This window comes from Chinchilla lanigera, unplaced genomic scaffold, assembly GCF_000276665.1.
Source record: "Chinchilla lanigera isolate Chin_1 unplaced genomic scaffold, ChiLan1.0 scaffold00038, whole genome shotgun sequence".
Taxonomy (NCBI): domain Eukaryota; kingdom Metazoa; phylum Chordata; class Mammalia; order Rodentia; family Chinchillidae; genus Chinchilla; species Chinchilla lanigera.
Genome location: NW_004955439.1, coordinates 6,980,359 through 6,995,193, shown reverse-complemented (window position 1 = coordinate 6,995,193; position 14,835 = coordinate 6,980,359). Strand labels below are relative to the sequence as shown.

The following is a 14,835-nucleotide window of genomic DNA, read 5'->3' as shown; positions in this document are numbered from 1 at the left end:
TCTCTGGTACCGGGAACCGAACTCACGACCTTGCGCTTGCCAGGCAGGCGCTTTTGCCGCTGAGCTAAATCCTCAGCCCCAGGCAGGTTACTCTTAACTCCCATGTCCTTCACTCTGAAAACAAGGGATTGGGCAAAGCAGTTTAAGCTTTTTTCCTTTCTCTAAGATTAATTTATTTAAAACGATTAAAGTAAGAATGTAACAATAGGAATATGCGTTTCTTATAAAAGTTTATGAAGTGAAGAAAGAAAAGTAATGGATCAAGTATTCCATTTGGATTTTGCAGTGAATCTCATTACCTCTTTAAATAGAGTCAGGTCTTGACTGCCGTGGAGAAGGTGTTTGTTAAGGCTTTGTAGTAATAGCAGGCTGTCTTGCTACAAAGATCACAAAGAGCTCTTGGAACACTAATTATCCCCTACATCACCCTGATGGAGCTAAGATGTGTTATTATCATTTTCCTTTCACAGCTGGGTAAATCAAGGCAGAGACACATGAAGTCACTGGTGACTTGGGCAAGGTCATTGTCAATTGCAGATAAGGGTAGAACTATTTTGTCTCATTTTCCATTACACTGGGGAAAATGCCTGGATTTTTAACCATATGTTTTTCATTTTGAAAATCTTTCTCTTCATATACATGGAGTAAAGCACAGTAATAATTTGCCCTGCAGCAAAGCAGATTTAGATGTTACTAGACTGCCATCATCCTTGTCATCTTATCTTGGTCTTTGTCTGGGAACTTGGGTGGCAGTGAGGAACTGCCTGTCTTGTGGTCATCTAGGGTTTTCTCAGCTTGGGAAAAGGTCAGTGTTTACAGGAATAGTTTCACTATTTTTATTCTTGTGCCTTTTTGATGGTTCATACTGGTTTTCATAGAACTTGTAAAAATGTGACCAAGTATTTCATTCTTTTGCACTTACGGTGGAGTTTTACTATAATTCTAATTTCTCTCTTGCAAAATATACATCAGCATTTTTATTAAAATATTGAGTGTAATTCATATTCTATATAGTTCACCTTTTGCAGTGTGCAATTCAGTGGTTTGTGATGTGTCATGAAATTGTGCAACTATGATCATAATCTAATTCCATAATATTTTCATCACTTCAGAAAGAAACCCTGAACCCATAATAAATCAGTCTCCACACCCCCAAGCTCCTGGCAACCACTGAGATATTTTGTTCCAACGGATTGACCTATTCCGGACATTTAACACTGCAGTGGAGTTGTACAACACACAGCTTGTCCCATTTGGTCTCCTTCACTTAACTCAGTGTTTTTTAGGTTAACCCACATTGAAGCATAAGTCAGTTCTTCATCCTTCTTTATGGCTGAATAATATTCTGTTTTCCCTGATTTTAATGCAGTAGAACAAGAGGACTTACCGAAATCAGGTGTTGCTCATGTTTTTTTCCTACCATTTTGTATGAACTTTTTTCCAGGTTTTTTTTTCCCCCACAGAGTATTGAAATAGAACTCTGAGTAAGTAGTTCATAAATTTTGAATTGAACTTCTACTTTATTAAAATTCTTTAATCATCTGAAATACAGCATTGTCTATTTCCTGCCCCTGAAGCTAATAAGTGTGGCAGTGGGGTGATCCACCAGCCCGGGTGGGTATTAGTGCCAGGTGGCACCAGAATCTTGGTTGATGATTTCTTTTGTCATTAACTTTGTATTTTTCATTGGCACTGTGATAAGGTACAATGGGAGGCCCTTTTCCTTCTTTCTTGGGACAGACAGAGCACACTGCCTGGGTCAAGCTACATGTAGAACAAAGATGTATCATTGAATTCTCTTCTGCCATTTCTCCAAGAAGGTCTGTGTGTTGCAGTCCATGCTGGTGGCCAGTAGCACACTCCTACTTTGAAAACATCTACATATTCCTGATGCTTTTAAGTATTCTGGAGACTCTGAGGATATTTACATCAGGACAGCTGAACAGGCCATGGCAGCCTGCTCTCAAGAGAGAAAGGTTGGGTTAAATATACCCAGATCATAATTTTGTAGTAAAAATAGTTACTTATGCGTCACGCATGCTGGATGTGTGTCTGAGTAGCTGCATGGAGGGAATTCAGGAAGAGATTTTTGCGTTCCTCAACTTGCCACATGTGTCAGATTATCACCAGGTCAGTTTTACCCCCCTTACACTCCATGTTATTTTTTTGTGCAGTTATAATTTGTTTTGTTAAATGTTTTGTTTCGGTTTTCCTTGTAGAGTTAGCCTAATTTCTTACAGTGTCACGTGAAAAACTGCTCTTACAGCTTTGGGAGGAGGATGAAAGTGATTGATCAGGTGATTTAGCTACCAATGATGACTTGGCTCATATAAGCCAAAGAAGTTGGATAAATAAATATTAATAATTTAATACTTCATTTTATTGATATTTTCTTATTACATAAATATTTCATAGTATAGTAAAATTCATATAATTAAAATAAATAATACAAATAACATTAAAAAATAAATACGGGTGCTAGACACCCACTTAAGCTCCTTATCACAAATTTTTTTTTTTTGGTACCAGGAATTGAACTCAGGGCCTTGTGCTTGCCAGGCAGGCACTTGTGCTACTGAGCTAAATGCCTGGCCCCTTATCACAAAATTTAACCTTCTGTTAAGGAGCATTTATGGCTGGCATTTGCTTTTCTCTCTTTATCTTTGTAGTTTGCCATATCAAGAACATCACTGATTGGATTTTGGCCTCAGGTTAAGTGAACTTGGAAGGTTTATGAAATTTATATTTTGGGGGCACGATATTTATGCTGTGATAGAATTTATTTCTCTGCAGGCTTTCCAGTAACATTCAAACTGCTGCTGAATTCCCTGGACATAAGAACAACAATAAAAAAATGAAGAGTCCTAAGTCATAGTGAGACAAGTAGATTGATTTTTATCTATTTTAGAAGTAATATTGAATAGTGATCTTGTAGTTAATAGTACAGTTTAGGACTTGCCTAACCTTTGAACCTGTTCAACTCATTTTTTTTTTCTCTCTTACAGAAGAATACATCTATTATTTCATTTAAATGGTTTTCTTTTCATTCTGTTTCATTGACTGATGAGTAATATTTGCCTGGATGACAGAGCACAGTAAATGTCACTGACAAAAGTGTCACAAGCCACTGCATTTAAAAGAAGAAGCTTGAACAGAATTTAGGGAAATCTAAATTAGTTAAAAAGTAAGCATTTCTATGCTAAGTTTGCACATTAAAATTTAAAAGTTGAGAGATATTAAGCTTTTCTTTGCAAAAGAACACAATGTTCAGTGTGCTTTTTGTACCATAACTGAGTTTCATGAACATGAATGCAGAGTTTTATAATACTGCCTAAATCTTGGAGAACTGAACAAAAATCTTTATTTTGTGTTTCAAAATGCTATTATCCTTTAACTGGCAGCTTTGATTTACCAAAATATTTATGTTTTCTTAAAATTGCATTTATAGTTAAAAAAAATACCCAAAAGATACATAAGGTAAAGGATTTGAATAGGATAAATTCTGAGTTTATTTTCTGATCTAAAATTTGTGATTCTTTATGTGCTGTTCACTTACAGAATTGCACAGTGGAAATTCTGAGAAATTGAATAAGGAAATAGAAAAACAATAATTAAGAGCATAATTCACAAACTATATTATCTGAATAGGAGTAGATAGTAGAATATACATACTAAATGTCAAACTCTAATGTCACAGTGGATTACATAGTTGAAAACTTGATCAAAAATCATTTAGTATTCTTCTGTAACTTCTTTGATACTATTTTTTAGATGTTTTTCACTCTAGGAAGATGTCTTTTCTTGTTGAGACAAAAATACCAACACCCAAAGTTAAAGGAGGAAAGGTTTAGTTGGCCTTCAGTCCGTAGAAGTTTCAGTTCATAGTTGGCTGGCTCCAAGGCAGGGTGGCATCGCAGAGGGGCATCGCAGGAGAAACGGTCCATGGCAAAGCCAGGCAGGCTGAAGGCAGCAAGTGACAAGCGACGCCACTAGCCTTCTTTCTGTCCTTTGTATGTTAGCTCTAAGGCAGGTAGCACTCATACCCAGGTTGGGGCACCCTTAATCCTACCCAGAACTATGCTAAACCAGCCAGTGGACTAATGTAGCCATCACAGACCCTTGATCCCAGCATCATACAGTCTAGATCCAGCCACGCCTGAAAAGTATCAGGCTTTGGGGGGGACATCTAGATACAAGCCATAGCAGAAGATTATCCTATAGTTTTCACATCAGAAGGATAAGTTGACCAATTAAAAATGTTTTAAACCTGAAAGTCCCAGTTAAAGAATGCTCCATTGTTTACCTGAATGCTATATTTTTTATTGCTCTAGTGATCATGTTTTATGCTCTTTAGGGAGTAAGGGGCCCAACATTCACTGGAGCCCTCCTCTGGGTGCTTTTGGTACATTTTGCATCCTCTGATTCCGAAAAAAAGTTAAGGTCCTGGACAAAGGGAGAGGCATAGGCGGTTTCAAGGGGAGATGGCACTGCCCTCCAGGAGACATTTTGGAAGTCTGTGGGTCTGTTTTTGCTTATGTTTAATGGTTTAGGGACAGTGGCATTTGATGGTCAGAGCTATGGCTGCTGAATATTTTGTAGTGCTCAGATTAGTCCCGCACACTGCAGATTGCTCTACTGGACCTTTGTGGAGTTGAAAAAAAATAGGGTAATGATCTGAGCAGGAGCTCACTCTTATTTTATAAATAAACACAAATCATTTTTTCCACAGCTAAAAGGTACATTGGGTTTTCTAGGGCTGTGACAACCCAGTAAATCAAGGGAATTATGTCTTTTATTTTGTTCAAACCTTTGCCAAGAGATTTTGCATTTTGAAAAATTATGTCATTATGGCAACGCCACGAGGATGCCTTGACCACCGTGGAGCTGTGGCTTGGTTCTAGTGATTCTCTGCAGGGCCGGCAGTGGGCAGCTGCTTCACGGCTGCTGGAGTGCTTTTGTCTTCTATTTACACAGTAAAACTCGTCTTCTTTTAAAAATTACTTCCCCCTTATTTTTCTCCTTGTCTTATTAGGAGGGTAGACTGCTTTATGTGAAATTACATTGGTAGATTATATGAAATGTGATTTTTATTTCAAAATAGTAAAAATAGATATTATCAAAAAAGAGATTTCAGGTCTATTAGTATTGACAATCAGTGTAGTGTAATAAATGCTTTAAAGTGTGAAAAACATAGATTACAGACAGTTTCTAGTAGCTGAGGGTGTGGCTTAGTGGTAGAGCCTATGCTTGGTATAGGTGAGGGGCTGGGTTTGATCCCTAGCATTTAAAAAAAAAAAAAGTTTCCATTCTCACAAACCCTCCTTTTAGTCTACTTCTGATGAATCCTTAGTCAACAAATTAAACCAGAGCCTTTCTGTGCTATGACTGCTTTGTTTGTGCTGCTGTAGTAGAATACCAAAGGCTGGGTAATTTCTAAACAAAAATTTGCTAGCTCACAGCTCTGGAGGCTGGAAGTCCAATGTCAAGGGCACTGTCGGTCTGGAGTTTTGATTTCAGAACGGTGCACAGTGGTGGAAAGTGGAAGGGGAAGAACTCACTTCTGGGAGCCTTTTGTATAGTGTTGTTAATCCCATGACTTAAATGCCTCGTCGGGTCCCAGTTCCCAGCCCTGTCCTATTTGGCGTTGGTTAACTTTCTAATACATAAGTGCTGGGGTGGGGGCATATTCAAATCATTACAGTCATTCATTTTTTGAAAAGTTTGTACTGTATCCATGGGGAGAGAATGAAAATGTTTTATATCATTTTGCATTTCTTGGGTTTAGGCACAGGAGATGATACCATTCTCAGAATTTTCTTTCAATTTCTTTAACAATTTTGGTTCCTAAGGCCTCAGGAGGCTTTCTCAGAGTTTTGGTCCAATTACTTTTTTCTTGAACCAGTCTCGCAGTCAAGGAGCATGGTCCTGGCTGCTGCAAGACAGAGCTATCCTTCCCGTTCTTCTTACAGCCAAAAGCTGCTTGGGGTCTCTAGGGTCTGCCTGCAGCCACATGGGTGGTGTCCAAGGCTGAGAGGAAGTTTAATGCCTGTTCTCGGGCTACCTGGCTGAGTAAGGAGGAAGAACACAGACTGGGATTATGGGATGGCATCAGCTAGATGAGCCAAACGTAGTAGTGACCTGCGAAAGTGACTATCAGGCTTCCTTAGAAGTAGGCTGCAGGTGGGATGCTAACACACCCAGCCCTCTCTTGGGCTTCCTGATGGTACCATTTCCGAAGAATTCCTTCCCCTTGTGCCTGTCAGTCTCAGCACCTGGATACACTGTTGCTTCTATGTGACAGGAATAATAAATGGCAAAGCCTGAACTCATGCATATTAACTGCTCAGTTTGATTTGGGAGTGATGCAACTCTAAACTTTAAATTCAGATTACAAGCTGCGTGGGTGAGGTGACCTTAACTTTAGCATTTCCTGATGTTGCTATTTTTAAGTTGGTACCCAGGATGTCACTGTGACACAGGTTTTGCCCTTTAATTGTAAAGAACTTGGGGTTGCCAGCCACTTGGCTGACAGTGGCATCAATGGGGGACGTACTGATGCATAGTTCAGGAAAAAACTGAATTGCTAGGTGTCTCCTACCTCAAGCCTTGTGTTTTCTGCAGTGTCTGCCAGGAACTATACGGCATGCAGCAGAGGGAGAGATAGGCATTTTCCGTGACAGCCTGCCTGGTGTGTTGTCCATCTCTAAAAATCTTCATTGATTAAAGGAGAAAGATGGCTGAGCCTGGTCTCACTATAGCACCTGACACAGTACCTGGTAGTTGGTGGAGCTCAGTTCCTGGCACCCGTCTGAATGTAGGCGGTGGCAAATTAAAATAAGCAGGATCTAATGGAGAAACCAAGTCTAAAACTTGGGGTATTGCGCCTCTGCTCATTAACCACCAGGGAGAAGCTCTTCTTGGCTGCATGAAATGTTAGATTTTTTCCAATTTGTAGGCTTCATGCAAACTTAATTTCCACAAAGAATAAGATGGCAGAGACAAAAGGGGATACAGGTACAAATAGCTCTCTAACTTGAGTTTATAAATTGGTTGATTTTCATGACTGCAGTCATTTCAGCCACTCTTTGGTAAGTACCTGGGGGTTGATACTCTATAGCATGGCGTGCAAGGTGGGCAGGAAGCAAATACTTAGTGTTACCACATAGGGGAAAAGAGCCCCTTAAACATGTTGTAGTGTGCATGTCCTGATGAAGAGGTGTGCCAGGTGGAAGCCAGTTTCTTATAGAGAGGGGAAAGATACATTTGCTCACTGTAGCAGCCCTCGCTCAGAGTGTGGGCAGAATGTAAATGAGGAGGTGTGTAGGCATCCAGCGCCCAGGACTGGATGCCTGTTTAAACCAGCTTTGTAAATAAGCATTTGGATTTTGCCGGCCTACACTCTTTTCATAAGCAGGCTTTCATTCTTTCGGAATGTACATTTTCCTTATTCCTTCGCTAGCAAGAACTCCCGGTGCACATGCCTTTTGCAGGAATGCAGGCCCTGGTCAGGTTGACGCTCTTGAACCCAGATCAGCAGCTGTGAGCACATCAGGCTCGGCCCTCCCTGTGTTGGCAGTCTGTAGGGCAGCAGTGGCACACTGCTGGTCACCATGGGGACTCTGTGTATGCGCAGGTACATTTTGCCTCTGTGAATTTGGGTGGTAGACCAGCTCTGAGACATCTTATCTTGGCAGATCGCAGGTAATGTTTGGAGCTGCTTTCTCATCGTGGATCTTGGTGACCAGGCTCTGTGGGAATCGGTCCCTGAGGCTGTCCTTGGGATGTCTCAGAAAGGTGCCTGGCAACACCCAAAGGCTCCGTGGTGTTAAGGGGTGCTGAAAGTGGTGGGGGAGCCTCACTAACGCATTGCTGAGCCCTTTATTCTGGGGCCACATCATTCTAACAGAAAAGGTCTCCAGTGTTCTGTTACAGGCTCATGCCATGCTTTTTTTCCTTATTCACCTGAAAGTAATGAGTGTCCCTCTGTAAGAGACAGTGATTTAGGGAGTTTTCCACATTTAAATTCCAAAGTTTGGCAATACATTGAATGAATGACTCAGAATTCACTTGGTATCCACTTTTGACATCTCCCATGCTATTTTCACTAGCATCCATCTGGCACCTCAGACTCCAGAGCTCTGTATGCCCTTGCTCAGTGTGTTCTTCAGAGGGCTCGCAGTCTTGTTCCTCTCGGTATCTGCAGTACGTAGTACCTGCTGGCTGCGTTGCAGGTGCTGCTGAAGTCTTCGTCGTGAATGAATGCATATGCGTACTGTGTGTCATATTTCCTGAGCTTGATGTAACTCTTTGGAAATATCAAAGCCTTTTATTTACAAGGTAAAGGCAGTAATAATGCAAATTTGATTCTGTTGCCTAGGTAATGTTCTTTCACATTGTGTGGCTTCTGTGATACTGCTCTTTCTTGGTTTCCTTAGACATCTTTTTGCTCTTAAAAAAAAAGGAAGCCTCTGTTAGGGCTCCTCACTTGCACCTCTTTGCACTGGTGTTTCTGGGGTTTCCTCCTCGGCCCTCTTCTGTGTCACTGTGCAGGTTCTCTCTGGTAGGTACCATTCATATCTTAAGCTTCACTGTCAGGTACAGTGTGATGACTTTCGAATCTGTGTCTTTATGAAGACTCCTCAGGGCTTACCACTGACCCTTACCATGGGATGGGCCAGTTGTTTCTCAGACTCAACATTGCTAAAGCTAAGCTTGCTGTTGCCACTCCTACCCCGTTCTCTGACCTCATGTACTAAGTTACCTAAGAATCAAAACCAGGTCTCTCCCTTGATACCCCTCGCTGTATCTTATACTTACTAGATGACAGCGAGGAGACGATGGGGTCTGCCTTCTCAAACTCTGTGCCGTTGCTTGTTCTTTTGCTTTTCTTTTTCTTCTTCTCCTCCTCCTCCTCTATCTTCTCTGCCTCCTCCTCTGCCTCCTTCTTCTCTGCCTTCTTCTTCCTCTTCTTCTTCCTCCTCTTCCTCCTTTTCCCTTCCCTCCTCCTCTTCTGCTTCCTCTTCCTCTGTCTCCTCCCCCTCCTTCCTCTCCCTTCTCCTTTTCCTTATCCTCCCCTTCTTCTTTCTTCCTGTCTTCCTTTCTTATGGGTCCTTATTCCTGAGACCTGCAGGGTGCTGTGACTTCTGACCTGCTTCCTGCCCAGGCCTCGCCCTCCCTGCGCAGCCTGGGGTGCCTTGCCTCTTCTGTCCCTGCCGTGCTCTGTGCTGCTGCCGCACTCAGCAAGCCCCCACCCCAGGCTGTGCTCAGATCTTCATACCCTTTGCCTCTCCTCAGCTGCTTCCCACTCCCGGTTCCCTTCTCCCACTGCTTGCTCTGCCTTACCTTCTTCATCTTCAAGACAGTCGCCCTTCAGATTGAAGACTTTGCTTAGACATTTTTTCCTTTAGGCCTGACTTTCTTCTGGCTCTGTCCTACTCATGTCTCTGCCTCCATCTCCCTCACTGGTCCCCTCCCTCCAGATGAGAAGCAGACCTTGAGAGTGTCTGACCCAAGCTTGTATTCCTGTCCTAGCACAGTGCCTGGGAAGTGGCGAGTGCGGACAGGGTGTGCTGATGCATGGATGAAGCGATGCATATGTTGGACCCATAGGAATGAGGCCTGTTTTTCTTTGTGCGTTATGTAGTTGGTGTCCCTTACACAAAGGTGTACATATTGGAGGAGGGAGGCTGGCGTGTAGGAGTGGTGGTAGACAGGTTTGGCCGAGGGGCTCATCTTATTTCTGCAGTCTTCCTTCTGGGCAGTGGACAGCCTCTGAGGTACGGACTAAGGGTCTGGGAGAGATAACCCTGGTACTTCTAAATGCCATTGCTTCTCAAAGTTCCCGCAGGGACGGCTCCTGCCTTTGCGGTAGGCACTGCCTTATCTAGGGTAACTCAGTGTTACTCATTATATGGTCCTTTTCTGGGTGGAACCAGGTACTGGGAAAGGCGAAGAGAAGAAACTGGAGCTGTAGAATTTTACAGACCAGTAATACGTTCTCTGGAAGCCTCATCTTCTCTTACAAGTGCATGTGCTGTGAATGGTAATGTCAGTATGGATCAAGTCCTCACGTTCCTGCCCTTCAACTGTCAGCCTCCCAGGGCCCCCGGAGATTCTAAAGGTCTGCTGGGGACTGTTCTTGCCTACCATCGCGCTGGGCAGTTCCTTTGTCAGCAGTTTTGTCCGTACCTTTGGGCTCAGGCATCTCAGAGGCTGGCTGCTTTTACAGCTGCCTGAGATTAGTCTGTTACATATCAGGATTAGGAAAAAAACCTGTGTTACGTTTTGATAGATTCTGTGCTTTCCATCTCTCTCGAATTTGTTAATGGAATTGTGGAAGGAACGATTGAGTCTGGGATGTAAGCTGGAGGCTGGGAAACCATGCGCTCTATTTGGCACAAGTGTTTGCCTCTTCTCTATATGTTAACAAGAGTTTGTTCTTAGGATTTCAATTTAAGATGAGATTGTGGTAGATGTCAGAAAATGAATTATACTTTCAAGTGAACAAATAGTGGACTTTTAAGTGTCTCTTGTATTGCATCATTAATTTGCCAAGATATTCTGGTAACTTTGCCCTCACTTAGCCAAAAAATAGGGCCATGCCAACAAGTGTGTGTTTAATTCTTTGTTCAGATGAATTATTTAAGATGAGAGCTTAGCGAGGTATGCTTTGCACAGCAATGGGAAGAGTGGACAACGCACTGAAGTCAGGATTTTTTTTTGAGGCAGGGTTTTGCTATGCAGTTCAGGCTGGCCTTGAACTCACTTTGTAGACCAGGCTGGCCTTGAACTTGAAGCGACCCTCCTGTCTCATCCTCCCGAGTGCTGGGGAATACATGGTGTGCCACCATGTTCAGCTCTGAAGTCAGTGTTTTGATGGGTCTCCTTTGACCAAAATGGGCTGAAGGCACTGCTTTTTCAGTTACCTAGAGCCCCGGTCTGTTTCAGAGGGCTGGAGGAACGCTTATGTCACTTCTGAGTGCTCACGGACCCCTTGTGCTGCCCTGGAGGTTGTCAGTGTGTTCTTCTGTGCTCCCCTGAAAACCAGTCACTGCCACTCTGCAGGCGGCCAAGTTCACATGTGTCTGTCATCTTTCCCGCAGATTTCAGCAATGTCCCTGACATCACAACTGGTATGAAAAGGAGTCAGACAGATGGCACTCTGGATCAAGCCCCCCATCGAGAGAAGATGGAGCAGACCTTCAGGGTAAGGTGCTGGTTCAGATCGCAAACCGAGAACCAGGCAGGCGAGGGCTAATCCCGCCTTCGCCTGAAGTGGGGAAATAGCAGGGGGCGTTTTCCTGTCCTGAGTTCCAGCAGTTGATGCAAGCGTTTTTTCCACTCCGAGAATATAATTTCCTTTTTATTTGTTTTTGAGGTGAGTAGCAAGAAGAACCATTAACTTAGGCAGAACTCCTTGGTGACTTTCCAAACATCATGGAAGAGCAAAGTGGGCAACGCCACTCCTGCAATAGGAACATTCTCTATAGTTGTTTTGACCAGGAAAACCTAAACCCCCCTTAAACTTAACTCATAAAAGTTAAAAGTCATGTTAACTGACTGTTCTGCTGCTTTCCCACTTTAAAACTTGTGTCACCCACGGTTACCATTTGCAAGTGTGCCCTCAGTGGCACTGAGTGCAGTTGTGCTGCTTTGCCATCACCCCCCCCTTCTGTCCCTGGAGCTTTTCCATTGCTGCAGACCCAAGCGCTGTGCCCGCTAAGCCCTAACTCTCCTCCTCCTCTCCCCCAGGCCCTCGGAAAACCTCAGTTACCCTTGTTCTCACTGGACCATCTGAAGTACCTCATATTTAAGTGAACTGCACAGTGTTTGTCCTTTTACTCCAGACTTATTTCGTGGAGCAGAATATCATCTGAGGGTGCATCCATGTCATAGCCTTTGTCAGCTTTTCCTTCCTTTTTAAGGCTGAATAGTATTCCATCATATTTCTATAGCACATTTTGTTGACCTGTTCATCTCTTGATAGATCTTGGGTTGTTGTCCCGGCTTGGGCGTTGTGGGTGATGGCAGAGGCCATCTGCGTACAAGCGCCCTCTTGAATCCTACTTTTCCATTCTTGGGGATCCACCTAGAAGTGCAGTTGTCAGGTCATAGGTACTTCCATTTTTAGCTTTTGAGTAACACCTCAGCTTTCTCCCCAGCTCTGGGCCCCTTTACATTTCCATTTGGCCAGGACTCTGGGCCCCAGTTTCTCCCCACCCTGAACAGTGCTTGTCCTCATCCAGCCCTTTCCTGTATTAACTGTACTCAACTGTCCTTTCAGAAATGAGCTGACAGTATATATTTTCATGTCCAGTCTAGAGTTTGAAATTATAACTCTGTTCTCTTATTTCCTGCTTTTGTCTTAAATACTGCCTTGGTTACTTTTCTCCCATCACCAAGGCAAAATACCTGACACCCAAAATTAAGGAAGGAAAGGTTTATTTAGCTCACAGTTTGTGGAGGTTTCAGTCCATACTCGGCTGGCTCCAAGGCAGGGTGGCACATAGTGGAGAGCAACAGTTCATGAGGGCAGAAAAAAGCAAAAGCAGCAAGAGCAAAAAGGGACGAGCAGCAGACAGCAAGCCTCTCTCCCTCCCTTACATTGTACGTAGGCTCCCTGCCCCAGGGTGGGTGCAGCACTCACACCCATAATCCCAGCATTGGACCATGAATCAATCATAAACTTTAGACGCCCACCACATGACTGCATGAGGCTTTGGGGGGACATCCAGACACAAACCATAACAAATACTAAGTAGGAATGGAGGAAATTTAAGCAATGACAGATATTCAAAGAAAAGTTATAGTGGAATCAGTTAGGGGGGGCCAGTTGGGTTTAAACTAATGTGACCAAGAGCGGGTCCCTGGCCATGTGGCTGTGTGGCACCTTGTTCGGTGTGGTGGTGTTCACTGTGCAGGGGCTGGGGTAGCCTTGGAAGTGGCCCAGGCGCTCAGCCGCTCTTCTGCCCTCTCCCTTTCCCTTCCTACTCCTGCACTCAGCTCCCACTCCCTTCTCGTCCTCATCTCTCCTCCCTTTCCTGATTCCTAGAGGCTGTCGGTACTCTGGTTATGCCCCGATGTAAGTGCCTTCACTAAACTGAAGTCCATCAGAATTTTTAGTCTTAACCCCTCTAGTCTCTCTCTAGTGGGTTATTTCCTTTTGAATATCATAGCTAATATTCATCCATTTTTAAATGCACAGTGGATCCTACAGTATCAAACAGATGTATTTTGGTTGCTTTGTCTTTAAATTTTTTTTCAAAGAGCAAATACTCCTGAAACACTCAAGACTCAAGGCTCTGGGGTGAGTGTCCCCCTGGGGCACTGGCAGTGTGGTGCTTGGGAGAAATCACTTAACACTTAATGCTGTTAGGGGAAAATGGTTTTCTCTTTGTGATAATCAGCCTAGGTTACCCGTTAATGTTCTTAGGAAGGAAATTAATTTCCCCAAATTCATTATTTCAGTGGAAGAGTTATGGAAAGTTAGCTTGTTAAGGCCATTTCGACCCCTACCTCAGGATGGTGCCTGTCACAGCTAAGCAAAGTGGTTGCAAAGTGAGCGTTGGAACACAGTTTAGAAGTTTAGGTGTAAAAGCTGCAGTCAGGTTGCAACTAGGCTGATCTGTGCTTCAGTTTCCATTGTTAAAAATGGTGAGGGGAAAACATAAATGCATAAAGTACATTTATTCATAAATATACTTATTCATATATACATATCAAGGAACTCATAAGAAAAAACCTATTGAAAGAGACTACATATCCTTGAACTGAAATGGGACCAGAAGGTCTCAGATTTTTTTTTTAACCAACCACCATCATCCACTTCAGGGTCAGTATTGGAAAAGTGAAAAATCTCAGCTTAGCCATTGCCTTTGGTCCCGTGGAAATCTACTGAACCCTCAGTTTCCTCATTGGTAAACACGGGCATCTGCCTAGCCTCACAGCTTCCTCACATGGTTGCCTTAATAATTTTCTTTTTTCTTTTCTTCCTTCCTTCCCTCCCTCCCTCCTTCCTTTTTCCTTTCTCCCTTCTCCCTCCCTCCCTCCTCACCCTGCTCCTCCCCTTCCTCCTTCCTTCCTCCCGCCACTCCTCCTCTCCCTTCTTCCTTCCTCCCCTCCCTCCCTTTCTTCCTTCTTTCCTTCCTTCCCTTATTTTTGGTATTGGGGATTGACCCTAGTGCCTTAATGAGGAACTACATCACCAGCTCTTTTTTATTTTTAAATTTTCAAAAAATTAATTTTATTGATACATTTTTGATATACATAATGATAACGTTCATCATAGGGGATTTGTACGTGTGCATGATGTATCTTGGTTCTTCTTTTTTCCCCCATTCCCCTCCCCTCCCTTCAATGCCTCTTCCCCTCATTTACAAAGCTTTGTTTTCATTTTTCCTTCTATTCTCTTTTATTTTTCTTATCCTTTCCTTACTTTCTCCCTCCCCACTCCCCATTTGAATATTTTCTATTTCACAATATTTATTATACATTTTGGTCCTTACTTACCCTTTTGGTTTCTCATACCAGAGAAACTGTGATATTTAAACACATGTGTCCTATTTATTTCACTTACGAGCATGGTCTCGAGGTGTGTCTATTTCCCTAGAAATGTCCCAAGTTTTTCCTTCTTTATGGCTGAGTAGTATTCTATTGTATTAAAAACCCACATCTTCTTTATCCATTTATTGGCTGATGGGCATTTGGATTGTTTCTAAGATTTAGCTATTACAAACTGTGCCATTATAAACATGGGTATGCAAATATCACTGTGGTATGATGCTTTTTTTTTTTTTTTTTGTTTTTCTCTGGTACCGGGAACTGAACTCACGACCT

The 14,835-nt window shown here is 42.9% G+C and overlaps 1 protein-coding gene across 4 annotated transcripts in view; it reads left to right on the top strand.

Moving 5' to 3' along the window:
* The window catches only part of Tiam2 (T-cell lymphoma invasion and metastasis 2), a 204,444-nt gene that overhangs the window by 151,952 nt on the left and 37,657 nt on the right, over positions 1-14,835 (top strand). For all 4 annotated transcript variants that reach the window (XM_013517330.1, XM_005390545.2, XM_013517329.1 and 1 more), the window contains one exon: positions 11,103-11,206. In XM_013517330.1, coding sequence (XP_013372784.1) covers positions 11,103-11,206 — 104 coding nt within the window. The remainder of the gene's footprint in view (positions 1-11,102; positions 11,207-14,835) is intronic.